General features: G+C 38.4%; 2 protein-coding genes across 4 annotated transcripts in view; both read left to right on the top strand.

The window, feature by feature from the left end:
- The window catches only part of LOC108248170 (M-phase phosphoprotein 9), a 59613-nt gene extending 53615 nt beyond the window's left edge, over positions 1-5998 (top strand). Inside the window, exons 23-24 of the mRNA XM_017436758.3 lie at positions 3342-3410; positions 4310-5998. Of these exons, the coding sequence (XP_017292247.1) occupies positions 3342-3410; positions 4310-4411 (171 nt within the window). The 3' untranslated portion in view covers positions 4412-5998. The remainder of the gene's footprint in view (positions 1-3341; positions 3411-4309) is intronic.
- Positions 5999-9150: 3152 nt separating this feature from the next.
- Positions 9151-15540, top strand: part of LOC108248168 (membrane-associated phosphatidylinositol transfer protein 2) — a 140378-nt gene continuing 133988 nt past the window's right edge. For all 3 annotated transcript variants that reach the window (XM_017436750.3, XM_037979581.1, XM_037979582.1), the window contains exon 1: positions 9151-9316. The gene's annotated coding sequence lies outside the window, so the exon portion shown is untranslated. The remainder of the gene's footprint in view (positions 9317-15540) is intronic.

Below are 15540 nucleotides of genomic sequence, written 5' to 3' on the forward strand. Positions count from 1 at the left end.
TCGCCAACGTGCCCCACCTCCAGGCCTGGCTCCAGAGTGGGGCCCCGGTGACCCGCGTCCGGGCGAGGGAACACTGTGTCCAATATTCGTATTCATCATAGGGGTCTTTGGGCTGCACTTCGTCGGGCCCCTCACCTAGGACCTGTCTGCCTTGGGTGACCCTACTAGGGGCATGAAGCCCCTGACAGCATAGCTCCTAGGATCATTGGGACACTCAAACCCCTCCACCACGATAAGGTGGCAGCCCAGGGAGAGCAGCCCGACATACCAGTCCCTCTTTATTCCGTTCATAAATCACCATGGGCAGCTACATCCCGCACAGAAGGGAGCATCGTGGAACCAAAAGAGGTGTGGAGCAGAACTCAGCTGTGCTGATGTGGAGTGCAACGCAATAAATGTGTGACAAACTATCATTTTCAAAAACATGACAAAATAATTCCGTTTAGTGTTTCTAACTAGTGATTATAATTAATAATAACTAATACAAAGTTGCTATGTCCTCATCAGTCGTCTGTCAGAAATAAATTTGTTAGTTGTTTATTCCTCCGTCTGGGCGGTTGCACAGACCAGACATCATCACTTCATCACAATACCGAGCTGCAAAGCTGGTGTATTTTTTCACATGTGAACCATTTTAGCTCTCTTACTACCACAAAGATACATTATGGTAAGTTTGCTTTGACCCCCCCTTGCTGCCTTGGTTCATTCAGAATCTGTCTAAGGCTAATTTCACTTCACGTCCTAATGCTCAATTCAGATTTTTTTTTTGCTCAAATACAGTTTTTTTGCGTGGTTGTTCACATTACATTTTAAATGCGACCTCCATTAGACTCCACTGTGAACATTCTCCAGTTCCCAACATGACCCACATGCTCAGAAGAAGATATGACGTCACACTCCACATGCTGTATTTAAGACAGTAAATATGGATGCTGCAAGTGTGTCTATTGATCCGGAAGTTGCTGTCCAATCGGGGGCAACTGTACATCCAAATGGTAAAAAATAAAAACCAAAAAGATGGAGAGGAAAAAGAGCACAAATGTTAGCAATGACCTCTTTTGGAGCAGTAGCTGCTGCCTCTGTGCAGAGGCACGTGTGGCTGCAGAGTCAGTGGAACTTAAACGTGAGGGACCTGAATATTCATACTGCAGTTGCTTTAAAAACATTGGGTATGTATCTGATTCTGTACCACATACTGAAAAGACTTGGGTTGAATATGAAAAAATCGGATGTCACGTTCACACTGCCATTAAAAAAATCTGATATGTGTCACATAGAGGCAAAAAATTGGAATTGGGTCGTATTTGCCTGCAGCTTGCACATAGCCTACGTCCCAGCTGAAAGTGCGTTGTGAACCAGCCAAGTGTTTCACTGTGATATTTTGTCTTTTAGCAAAATATCTCATGAACAACTGGACAGAATTTCATGAAACACTCCGAAAGTAATCAGTGAATGCACATCTATATTTGATTAGCATTTGGAGTCAAACTAACTCAAGCTGACGCAAAACTGCTATACCTCAGTGAATTTTATAGATATTGAGCAAAATAACTTTTGCAGCGTTTCCCCTACCATAATCCAGGGAGGGCGGATGGTCCCATTGGCGGGGGGAGCAAGGATTTTCACAGTGTGTAGTCATTTTAATTTAAATTACACCAGATTACTATTTCTGCGGTCGCTCCTCAACATTATGAAGCGCCAAACTTGGGGGGGAAAAAAAAAACGGACAAGAATATGGTTCATATTCAGCGTCTCGGACACTGACACACGCAGAGTCAGGTGCATACGCCCTCATGCAGGTGAACAAATGCTCCTGCCAGCAGAAAAACCAATATGTCACAAAAACTTACAAAGCAAGCAAGAATATCTCCGTTTTTTAAAACGTGCTGAAAGTGGTTCTGATGGCAGCACTTTCTCTGCTGCAAGGAGCACCAGGAGTAGCTCTCCCACTCCTGGTTCACCTGAAGAAGGTCCAAGAACACAAAGGAGCCCGAGCGCTTCATGCCTATGAACGACCAAAACTGACATGTTTAAATACAAAAGCTGAAATGAGGCTCAATAAATAAATAAAAGGCCAAATTTATTAATACACTTGAAATACACCAATTAATTAAAAAAGAGAACTTTACCCCATGTTTTATCATTTAATTGACATTCTTATTTACTGTTTCCGTTTAGTTTCTACAAATTGTATTTTTAAGCACATCATTTCAATTGTACTGTTTACAAAAATATATTTTTTGTTTTTCCTTTTCCTTATAGAGGCATTTTTGTTTCTTGAATTACTTAATTAATTAATTTATTATGTTTTCCCCAGAAGTCTTTTTATTTCCATGTGTTGCTTTTATATTTTTCTGTCTCCTTTTACTTTACTACACCCCCTCCGCTCTCCCCATGGAGCAGGGATTAACCAATCATCTTGAGATTTAGGTTGTTCAGTCCTACCATCACACACAACTAGCCTTGGGAATTTGAAAACATTTGCTCTTTATTTGCCAAAGTTTCCTGGGGGGAACCATATATTTGACCTGTTTGAAATGATCAGTTCCCCTTCATAACATGGGAACAAATTAATTTACCATCAAGTCCTTAACTGTGTTTACTCTTCTCATCATAGGCAACAGGTCCTGTGGATTTGGAAACATTTGCTCTTCATTTGCCAAATTTACCTGGGGGGAACAAAATATTCCAATTTTAAAATAATTTTTTGCTATGTGCAGCTTGGATCCAGTTGTTAAACCACAGTGACGTTAGTTTTAGGTTGGATATTGGATTTTCATGCTCCACAGGTGTCCTCCTGCCATTTGAGCCAGTTTGAGCAGTGAGATTTTGGTCAGCCTACTTCTGTGTGTTTCCTCCTCCAAAACACGATGGTTCAACAAATTACCGATCCAATGACACTTGGAAAAACAAAAATTAAAAGGCCTCCATGTCACTGTCTCTTCAAATTTAGTCCCAACTTACTTTTTTATAATATTTTTTAGGAAGGCTGGTTTTTATTCAGCTGCAATCCTTTTTAAATGCACAAAACATTCTTGAAATGTTTCAGTCTGGTTTTAAAGGCCTTCACAGAACTGAAACTGCACTTTTAAAGGTTTTTAATGATTTTTAATGATTGGCTACAGATCCAGGAGACTCAGCTATTCTCCTGCTTTTAGACCTGACAGTCGACCACAATATCTTGATCTCACAGCTGAACCTATGTGAGATCTGCACTGGGCTGATTTAGGTCTTATTTGTTCAACAGAAGTTCCTCTGTAAGCCTCAGAGAAATGCCAGGTCTTTAACTATTGTGTTTTAGTTGTTAAATAACTGAATAATGTGTGTGTGTGTGCGTGCAGATTGAGGCAGCTTTGAGCCGGATGCCTGGAGCAGGTGGCAGAGTGAGTCTGCAGACCCGATTAGATGAGGTGAGACGCCACAATCAACTCTTATATCAATTATTTCTAAGAAAAATTAGAATGTTGCCGGTTTAAAGATAAATGATAAGATGATTTAGTCATGAACAATAGCAGCGGGACAGGAAAAAACCCAACTTCACAGGGCTGGTCAGAAACACACAGCCTTCAGACACATTCTCTACAAAACAATCCAGCAAATTGTTGGGTTTCCATCTAATGGAAAGTTTGAATTTGATGTTATTAGAAAAGAAAATCTTAAACTGTTTATTCCCTCAGTTATTTGATGGAAACGTGACATCTTATAGATTGCTTTGGAGACACTGAGCTTCCTGGTAAATCAGAGAAAGTGTGACTTAGATTTATCTTCTGGGCAGCATAAATATTACAAGGAAATGTTGTAGTAGTGTAAGCAGTCATTCTGTTGTGGTCGTCTTCAGAACTGCTGCAAAAGTGCTGGACTTTTATTACTCCATGAATTAATTATCCATTTGCTGACATGTGAAGGGCGAGCGACAGGGTTTCTGCTTGTGTTTGTGTATCTGTCTGTTAGCAAAATATCTCATGAATCACTGAATGGATTTTAATAAGACTTTTAAACAGGAATCATTGTGTGTATGTCTACAGGTGATTAACTTTTGGAGCCAACTCAATTCAAGATTGCCGCTCTAAGCATCTTATCTTTAGAAACACAAAATTGGCTACAACTTGGTCAGATATTGAGACAAAGTCTGATGTGGTAGTAGCTGAGAGTCTTTCACAAGACATACTCTGAGCACGACTCCTCACAATATTGCACGAAACATTATTTTTAGAGATTGGCTAAAATCACTACAACTCATCCCAACTTGCTAGATCTTTAATTTATCTTTTTTCCTGAAGTTAATTTTCAGTGTTAATGTTGTCCACAGGTAGCCTTAGAGAAACGTCTGGAGAAACTGAACCGTGAGCTGGGATCACTTCGAATGACTCTGAAGAGATTTCTTGTCCTCCGTTCTTCTGCCAACACATAGCGCCATCTGTGTGTGTCTGTGTGTGTGTGTGTGTGTGTGTGTGTGTGTGTCTGTCTGTCTGTGTGTGTGTGTGTGTGTGTGTGTGTCTGTCTGTCTGTCTGTCTGTCTGTCTGTCTGTCTGTCTGTCTGTCCTCTCACAGTTTCTGCTAAAACTGAGGCCCTGTTCAAATTAGTTGTTAGGAAATAGTTTTGTGTGATTTGACTGCATGTGGTCAGCTCTGAAGCCTCTGTTAGCAGCTCTGTATACAGATCCACACACAGAGGCTGTCAGTGAGCAACAAACAGGACATCAGCAGGTCTGTGTGTTTCTGGAATAATCACATCACACTCAGACATCATTATTTTGACATGAACACAGTTCAGCCACTTAGGATGCTTTTTTTGTTGAGTTATATCTTAATAAGCCAACAGAAGTGATATAAGAGAAATAAAGATCAGTGACTTCAGAGCAAAGACTGAAGACACAGGGCTCTGACAGCCGTCAGCTGTGAACAGAACTTCAGCTCTGTGTTTAATTAGGTGAACATGATGAGACATAAAGCTGCTGTTCTGTAGCTGACAGTGAACCTCAGCTCTAAACAATTAAAACAAACATTAAATCAGATAAACTCACTCATACAACGTCCTGAAATCCACTTTCATTAATAAAACCCCACCGAAAACCTTTTATTAAGAACAATTCTAATAAACGTTCATTAAAACTTTTATCTGATAAAAACCAGTGGTCAGCTGAGCAGACGTTTTTTGGTCCGATCTGCTGCCTGTGTGGGGTCACTTCAGTCCAGCAGGAGGTCCTACATCGAGGACTGAGACAGCTGCAGATACAAGGAGTCCAGCCCAAAATGTTTTTAATGTGTTGAGAGATTTCACACCTGTACTTAGAGCTAAAGACAGAATGTAGAGACAAATGTGAACAGGGTTCGAGTGTCTTGCTTTTATCCGCAGCACTAATTGTCCTCCTGTCTGTTTCTGTGCCATCAGCTAATTTGTATAGAAATCAACAGTTTTATATGCATTACTTCTTATTACTCTGGGATATTTTTTATATGTTGTAAAAATCTGGAGATTTTTTTGAAGTATATTTTTAGTAAAAAGGATTTATATAGGGAGTTACTTTTTTAGGCACTGAAATATGAATATAATGAACACACTGATACAGATTTTAAAGGCAGAACGTAAATGTGAACACCCACAACAAATACATTCTTTCACTGCCATCTTTTATTTTGTTTATGAAGAATTTTATTTTCATTTGACATATGAATGTATTTGTTTTATGTCATTTTCTATTTTCAAATTGAAATTAGTCTTTTTTTTATAGGTTTATCTTAGGAAATATCTGTTTACTTGAATCTAATGGTCTTATTTCATTTGTTTTTATTATCATTTTTAACCTGATGTCTATTTTCACTTGGTCCGAGCCAAACCAGCACCCAAACCTTTTCAGAGTCAGATCTTCAGTCTTCTGTTTCTCCTTCAGTAATAATGCTCGAGTGTGGACTTCTGAACTGATTTCTGTTCCTGCAATGACATGACTTTATTGGACCTGTAATGTTGTTGCACAATAAATGAGCCTTTTCAATAAAACTGCAGTATTACTACTTTACAGCTCATTAAAACAAACCAGTTATTTTCACTTATTTTTGTTATTGCAACAAAATGTTAAACAATGCAGGTTAAAAACTCTATGTGTAAAACTCTTTGGTGCATGTCATACACAAACACAGTATATACAGGCCCATTTAAAAGGTTAACAAATAAATAACAGGAATTAGTGTCGAGTTCTGCTGGTTTTAGCTTCTAGCTACTGTTTTCTACTTTCGATTCAATTAAGTAAAGTACAGTCCTGCTCACCATTATTGGCACCCCTTCATGATTTGCATAGCTGAGTGAATATCTTCATGATCATTCATTGGTTAATTCATGTCATATGTGTGGAGGCAGTCCATCACAAGTGATCTTTATGTGTGATTTGCAAAAGGTGAGCCAAATTGGGTTTTCATATTGATTTGCAGCAAAGGGTGCCAATACCATTGGCAAGGTAAAAATTATGTTTTTCTTTGTTTTCCTCATAATGTTTATCTTTTTAAATGTTTTTGATCATTTGCTGTTTTGCATCAAGCACAAGCTATCAGCAATAAAATGTTGTTTCACTTGATGAATTTCCTTCAGTAAATATTCCATTACATGTACTTAAACTTCATGGGTGCCAATAATGGTGAGCAGGACTGTGTGTTTCTGTTCAACGTCTTGAACATCTGCAGAAAAAAAACATGATTAGATACAGATTTCACCTGTTTCATTTCTGATTTATAAATATATTTGAATCTGGCTCTTAAAAATATGAAACAAAGTGTCTATATTATTCTATATTCTATAACATTAATCTTACATCTCTCAACCTCTGGCTGAGCCGGTATGTAACATTAAATTGGGGCTCGTCTAGGAAAGGTGGAACCAACAATTGACCAGCCAATTACGACGTCCATGGGCGGTGACCAGGAAGGAGAGACAGGCAGGGCTGCATCCAGTGGGCCCACAGTGGAGCCTGCTGACTCAGAGAACTGTACCATGAGGAGGAAGGAAAAAGAAAAACACACACACATGGCCACTGGCTGTAACACTTAGCAACTTAATCAGGAATGCATCTTTTTAGTCTAAATATGGGAAGATTATTTTAAGGAACAGCTAAAAGCAATAACTAGGATACAAGGGCTCTCAAGTCTCACGCATTGACTGTGTGACACACACATTTCGTGAAGTGCACGCGCTCACACGTCACACTTTGTATTTCTCACGCAATAAAAACCCCACACACACGCACGCGGCCTTTTTGTCACTTTAACGCTATATTTAGCAAGTTTTCAGATCTCTGGCATTTTTTTAAAGCGAGAAATGTAGTAATGTGTCTGCAAACCCCTCAGAAAGTAGGTAGTTGCACCCCTACATGTCCACTTTGCAAATGAATCATTCGTGTGCAAAGCTGCCGCTGATCCCGTCCTGGATTACAAAGCGGGATGTAAATATAATTTTGAATGTATTGTTTTTTCACTGACTCTGTAGTGCTGATATAAGTCTCTCTGGTTCCAGCCCTGGATAAAAGAGGAGGGTTAAATGTAGAGCTGACAATTCCACGACACAAAACTGTCTTTTGGTGAAATTTAATATTCTAACAAATTAATGTATGTAGTGTGGGATCAGGCAAAGCAATAAAGTTATAAAATTATTTAATTAAGTTAATTTGTAGTTCTAAACGTATTTTGAGTGTTTTTTTACTCATTTTTTTGTCTTGCCACCGTTGATATTTCTCTCTCCTACAGCCTGATCAATATCACCAAATATGCAAATTAGGTTATGACGTCATCTAACAACTTTTAGCAGCTCAAAATCTCACTCCAAGCTCAGATCAAAACTTGAGAGCCCTGATGATACTCAAATTTTTTTCAAATAGTTTTTTTTTTTTTTGTTTGAAACGATTAAATCTTTTACCGGTACAATGTTAAAAATGAATTCAGTCATTTTCAGCTGTTTTGTTGCCCCTAAGAGCATCTAACTAAGGCCTTTTGTCATATTTCAGAGGACTGTAAGCCTTTTCTTCTACTAGAAGAACATTTCACTGTTAAACTTCTCACAGGAGGTGTTTATGTCTGCTGATTATTTTTAGAAGCTGGAACAAAAATCTGAATATTTCTTTGAGTGGTCAGGGAAAAGGCTTGTATCCTTAAACAAAAACAAAAGTTATAAATAATATTTTTTAGTTTAAAATATTTGTTTTATTGTATTGTTTATTTGTAAATTTCATTTAAGTAAAAATTATTATATTTATCCTCATGTTTACTAGCAACAACAAGTTCTTAATTATTATTCAATAATATGATGGAATAGGCTTTTAATTCAAAATAAATATTACTTGACAGCGACCCCTTGTGTATGCACCCTGACAACTACATGTAATTAGAACCAGTAAATCTGTTCTGCAGATTTCATATACATGGATCTCTGTAAATATAAAGCACGAGTTTAGCTGTAAACATTTGGAATTAGGAGTTTAATGTTTTAAAAAAGAAAGACTTAAATAAAAGTTATTTTTTGATAGAGTTCACTTTATGTTTCCAAAATGAAAAGACTTGAGGGATATGAAGTCTGTTTACCTACAAAGATGAAAGTAAATGAGTTTATATCTATTCAGTAATTTAGTGGGCTTGCTTTAAAATTAGGTGCAAAGTAAATGTTTGGGGAAAAATATTTTAATAAATGTCCACATTAAAATGAATAAACCAATGAGCTCAAAAATTCAAGAGTACATGTTTTCTTTTACCTGAACAACTATGGTAACTCATTTCTGTCACACTGAAGAAAACAAAAAGAAGTCCTAATTACAAAATAAACTATCTCAAAATTATCACTTGGCTTCTCAGTATTAGATTTAGAATCTCTCAGTTATGAAACAGCAGCTCATAGTTTTGACTTAACATCTCATAATTGTAGGATACAATCTCAAAGTGAGGTTTTCTTAAATTCTGAGATGCTACCTCAAAATTATAACTTAGCATATGAGAAACTATTTTAAAATTGTGAGTTAGCTCATTATAAGAAGCCATCATTTTGAAATAGTGTCTCATATATGAAGTTCAGTTGAAGTTCGGCGCTGTTCCTCTGCAGTGACGTTCAGTAGCTGCAGCTCGCCGCCAGGGGGCGCCGCTTCTGTCAAATAGCAGGTTTTGCTGCGTCAGGTGGAGGAACGGTTCTTCAGGTTCTCTTCTTCAGCCCTGAGATCGAGGAGCCGGCTGATGCTGGAGGTGCGGCCGGGGATTGAGCGCTGTGAGGGGAAACAAGAAGATGCGGAAGTTGCCTTGGAGGGTTTAAAAATCAGCTGCGATCAGCCCATGTTCCCTGCTTCTTAGGGTGAGAAAAACACGTTTACTCTCTGATCTGAGGTGATGTGGCGTCTGCTGAGGAGGAGGATGAGGGTGATGCTCTGACCTGCTAAATAACGCACTTTCCCCTCATTATTAGATTAATGCCCACCAACAGTTAATTGGGTCCACTTTTATCTGTGGAAGTGCTGGAGTCTGTAATGAGCCTGTAGTGACCAGAGTTCATATCTGGTTGTGATCTCCAGCAGCCACAGTCACATTCACTGAGGGATGAAAACATTTCATCTTCACTGGGTGTGACACAGGAGGGCTTTCACTGGAAATGTGCTGCATTTATTGAGTGATTTGGTCGTTTCACAACGATTTTGACCTTTTGTGAGTCTTTCAGGTCAAGATTTTCCTTCAAATATTTAAAATTTAAGGGTGTGTGCACTTTTCGTAGCACCTGTTGCCAAAGGCGAAAGGGCGAGAATGTTTTTGCCAGTGTGTTTGTGTTTGGGTTTGTCTGTTAGCAAAATATTTTATCAACCACTAGATAGATTTTAATAAACCTTTCAGAAAGTAATCCATAGATGTACTTCTACAACTGATAAACCTTTAGAGCCAAATCAATTCAAGATGGCCCCCACATTTAATCGACTTTAGCCAAAACAAAAATGGTTCTAACTCAAATTTACAGATATTGAGCAGTGTGTATTAAGTGCTAACACAACTCACAACATCACATTTAAAATCACAGCAGGTTAAGTGTCTGTAGGTAATTCAGTTTCTATCGCTGCTCGATTGTGTTTTATGACGTTTTTGTTTTTAATTCTTGAGACTTTGTGTCTTTGTGGTTATTCTTGGTCTTTTCCTGTCTTGGTCACTTTACATCATGCTGTGGTTCTCTTTTTGTCCTTTGGAAAGTCTTCACAGACTTTAGTTGTGAGTTAATTAAGTAAGCTTTTGGCATTTATTCAGCTGATCAGACACAGTGATGATGATAGTCAGAAACTCCACAAAGTAGGATTGATACTTTGTGCAATTCCAAGTCCTTAATGTAAAAAAAATAAAGCAAATTCAGCACTTCTCAACATTGCTTTTAACTGTACATTTTGTAAATTAGGACGTAATTAAACTACCTAAAACTGGCAGTCAGAAGGTATTTGTTTATTTGACTGCGCCAGCCCTTTTTTTCTGTCGAACCTCAGTGTGAATGCTGAGAGCTGAATGACTTGGCTGAAGTTCACTGAAGAAACTGAAACTGAGTTGTTAAAGCTAAAAGAAACAGAACACTAGCTAAAAGATAAAAAAGCAAATTGCTAGCTAAAAGCCAAAAGTAGCAACAGGGCAAGAAACTAAAAGTAGTAGAAGGGTATCAAAAGGTGAGTTAAATGTAGCAAAAGGTTAGCTAAAAATTAAAATTAGCATGTGCAGCCAAAAAGAGAGGAGCTATGTTGAAGCAGATTTCAAAGACGACAATGTTTTGAAGGAGTTGAAGAGATATTAATGTATTTCTATGTGGAAAATATTTGTAAATAAAGTTAAATATTTTGAAACCAATAAAGGTGTTAAAAGCCACAAGTAATAGCACAATAAAAACGAAACGCAAGTCTTAAAAGAGATAGCTTCTTCTAAAATATACTTCATACCTAATTCTTTTCTAACTTGTCCTCATTACAAATATTCATCAGTGTGTGAATGACTGATAGTAGTAATAGTGGTGTAAAGTGCTTTGGGGTCATTGGACTAGATAAAATGCAAGCCATTTAACATTTTGGACATCCTGTTTGTACATCCTACAGAAAAACTTGCAATGTGCAATATTATTGTTTAATATTGCATTGACAACATAAATTGTGATAGAGCCACATTTTCCTCACATTCTTTTCTGTCATCACTATCATCTAAACCAGGTGTGGGCCTCAAGGTCTGTGAGAGTCTGTTGGATAAGCTGCAGAACATGAATGCATGGTACTGGAAATATAATGGCCAATGACCAGTTCACGCTGTCCTTTGCAAAATTGATACTGCATTCAACGATATTGCGAAAAGATAAATTTCATATATTGTGCAGCCCCATTTATGCATACTATACAGACTCATTCAGTTGAAGCTCTTGGACTCACAAAGGTGCAAACTTCAGAAGCTGTTTGTGTAATCTGAACCTATGTTTTAACCTATTCAGGTAGACGCTGCATCAGAGCCAGTTGTTTTCTAGAAATACATCTTATACAGCCTAGTTGCAAACTTTCTATGATTAATCATTGTGGCCTTGATTTTTGTGAGGTCAAGCAGAACATTACTTTAGGACAGCTAACCAATTGGACCCTGTGACTCTTGGGAAATGGGTATGAAACAAACCATTCATAAAATGAGGTTGATTGTGATCGTTTGTTTTATTTAAATGTAGTTAATTTATTTTGTTGAGCATTTATTCTATTGGCCAGCAGGGCGCAACTCTTTTAACTGCTAATAAAATTGTTTAATGTCCATGAGGTCAGGAAACATTTCTCACACAAGGTTTTGGTCTCAGTGGATACTTTGAGGTCCTCTGATGCAGAATGTAATTGTTTTTGTATTATTACAATCATTATTCACATACAGTTGAGTACATTATGAAATGCCAGCCAGTAAAAGTTGTTTAACAAAACCAGCAGATTATGTTAAATAGTCACTTCATTGCAATCCCCTATCCAGAGCAGCATGTTGGTGACAGTGGAAAGGAACAACTTCCTTTTAATAGGAAGAACCCTCCAACAGAACCAGGATGGTCAACCATCTGCGTCAATCAGCCAAGGTTTGAGAGGACAGAAAGGAGACATAGACAAACAGAAAGATTGGTCCATGTGTAGTTTCTATGGAAAAAAGCAACAAAGAATAACATGTTAATGACAGCAGTAAATGTATATATAATCATGGAGAGTAGAGACAATAAAGTGTTAAAACCTAATTGTACACACACACACACACACACACAAATGATATCCAAGAGGCAAGATGATCACTATTGATGGGGTCAAACTACCTGAAGTCAACATTGCAGATGTCCAGGATAGCTACAAATATCTTAGAATCCCACAGGCAAATGCCAATCATGATGAAGCAACAGGAAGTAAGCCCCAACCAAGTACCTACAGAGAGTAAGGCAGGTCCTGAAGAGCCAGCTGAATGGTAAGATTAAAGTCCAAATCAACAGATATGTGGTGCCAGTCATCAGATACCCTGCTGGTATAATAACCTGGCCTAAGGAGGAGATAGAAGTCACTAACATCGAGACACTAAAGCTCCTTACAATGCACAAAGGGTTTCACCCTAAGTCCAGTCCAACTGTACACTAAGAGAAAGGAGGGAGGCAGAGGACTAGTGAGCATCAGAGCCACTATACAGGATGAAACAACCAAGATCCTGGAGTACATCAGGAAGGAAGGCCCTCATGATTATCTGCTAAGTGAATGTCTCAGGCAGCAGAAACATAATGTGGAAGAGGAGAAAGATGAACCCTCATGGAAAGACAAGCCCCTGCACTGCATGTACCACTGGCAGATTGAGGAAGTGGCTGAAATCAACAAATCCTAGACTAGAAAAGGCTGGACTGAAGGACAGCACAGAGACACTAACTATGGCAGCACAAGAGCAATAGAGGGTAGGGTCTATCATACCAAGCAAGACCCAAGGTGCAGGCTGTGGAAAGATCCAACAGATCTCGGGAACAACCTCAGAGATCCTTGTCCAGATGAGCGCAATCCTAGGGATAGCTAAGATACTGCACAGAACCCTCAGCCTCCCAGAGGACCCAAGCTTGAAGTGGTGAAATCACCCATGTGAAAAAAATAGACAGAGATAGAAGGTTTATATATATATAGTCATGTGAAAAAATTATGACACCCTATGAAAGTCTGTATATTTTTTAACGTGGATATTTAATATCAATTTTAACAGTACTGAGAGATCCAAGTAATATGACTAAACAATTAAAAATTAAGAAAAGCCTTTTTACAACTTTCTGTAAAATGTCATTTAAAAATAATACAATTTCTGGTGAGGGATAAATTAGGACACCCCTATATATTGACCCACTTAAAATAGTTAAGATCACACATAGGTGTATCACATCAGGTGCACATGATCAGAACATCGCTACCCAGCATTTTGGTTGAGGCTTGCCCTATTTAAACCTCAGAAATTTAGTTTGGTGTGTCCCTGACTGTTGAAGTAAGAGTGAGCCCCATGGTGAGATCCAAAGAGCTGCCTGAGGCCCTTGGAAAGAAGATTGTGGCTGCTTATGAGTCTGGTAAGGGATTTTAAAAGATCTAAAAAAAAATTTGACATCAGCCAATTAACCATCTGGAAAATGGTTTACAAGTGGAGGACATTCAAAACAACTGTAACCATGCCCAGGTCTGGCTGTCCAAGCAAGTTCACCCCCCAGAGCAGACCGTAAGATGCTAAAAGAAGTCATGAAAAATCCTAAAATTTCATCACAGGACCTACAGCAGGCTCTTGCTACTGTCGATTGAGATGCTGTGGAGTGATTCAAAACGAGCTGTACATGCAAGAAGCCCCTCAAACATCTCACAGCTGAAAAAATTCTGCGTTGAGGAGTGGGGCAAACTTTCTTCAGATCGATGTCAGAGATTGGTAGGTAGCTACAAGAAGCATCTCACTGAAGTTATTTCAGCCAAAGGGGCCAACACTAGTTATTAGAGCGTAGGGTGTCCTAACTTTTTCTTCCATTATAATATGCATTTTTGTTCATAACTTTTGTTTCATGGGTAAAACAATGTTAATTTTTGTTGTTTAATTGCAATTAAATAACTTTCTTTTCCAGACAAAAACAAGATTGGACATTGATATTTGAACATTTCTTAATAAAGCGCTGACTACTTAATAGGGTGTCCTAATTTTTTCACATGACTGTGTGTGTGTATATATAGATATACATATATATGAAATCTGTGTTTTGTGATTTAGACTTTGAACAGTTGTTTAATCCACATGTCTGCTATCAGAACAACCAACAGATGTATGGCCTGACGTTCTGTTTCCTTTATGCTTTTATGTTCAGGTTCATCGTGTGTAATGTAAATGTGTGCACTGAAGATGGAGCTTCACTGATCTAATTATTGAGTCAAAATGATTAGATTTGCTTGAATGAATGCTGCGAGGAAGCAGCCACTGCAGAAAGAATGAGTCATCGTAATGACTGCTACGTCCGACACCTCCCTTTCCTCTCTCCATCCGTCCATTACTTCCTTTCTCCTCTCCAAAGATTTGAGGAGAGCCAGCATGCAGGCAGGCTGGTGGCTGCATACCAATAACAGCGTGACTCTAGCTTTGTAAGGAGGGGTTTTGTCACAAGAAGCTGCATCATCTCTGTGTGTGAAATCTATTTTTAGCAACATAAATAGGGATTCCAGCCCTCTGATTCTGGTTCTACAGTGAGCACTGAGAGTGTGACGTTGGATGTGAATATGTTACGTTCTGTCTGTCTCACCCTCTTCCCACCCACCCCTCAGCCAGTCAAGGTGAAACACTACAAAAAGATCAGTAGTCTGTCAGCAGCTTTCTCATCTCTCCTTTTTACAGATAAATAAACCACCTCTCATGTGGCAAAGCAAATTAGTGGCTTCACTAATGATCCTGCAAGCATTTTAACAGTGAAGCTAAATATTCATAAATACAAACTGAATCATATCAGACCTTTGGTCACATTTTAAATACTAGTCCTCATAAAACCTCGCAAAAATCTTATGGGTCTGGCTGACCAGTCTGACTCCAGAACAAGCGGCAGATAATAGATGGATAGATGGATCTGGCTGGTTGGGTCCTTCTTGAAAGTCTGATATGTGGTGTTTTTGCACAGTAATGTAGTTTTATTTTTTCCCCTGGTATTCAGAAGTGTTGAGGACCACTGTGACCACTCTTCCTTTGTCAACTGGCAAAAATGTGATGTTTTAGTCCTGGCTGGTGGTGTAAAATTTGAAGGAGGTTTGGCACTGTAGTGATCCTACTAGCACCTACAAAAAGGTCACAGACTACCTGCAAACACTTGAAAAGGATAAAGTAATCAATCAATCTTTTTACAACAGATTATATTTGATGGATGTAACTTCATGTTTATATGGACTTCCCAAAATAAACAAAAAAAAACTCCACTCAGATCATCAGCAGCATAAACTCAGTGACATACAATATTGCAGAACATCTTGATTGTACTTATGCTCCTCTTGTTGGAACCATACCACATCACACAAAGACCTCCATGGATTT

Source organism: Kryptolebias marmoratus, linkage group LG14 (assembly GCF_001649575.2).
Source record: "Kryptolebias marmoratus isolate JLee-2015 linkage group LG14, ASM164957v2, whole genome shotgun sequence".
In the NCBI taxonomy this organism is placed as follows: domain Eukaryota; kingdom Metazoa; phylum Chordata; class Actinopteri; order Cyprinodontiformes; family Rivulidae; genus Kryptolebias; species Kryptolebias marmoratus.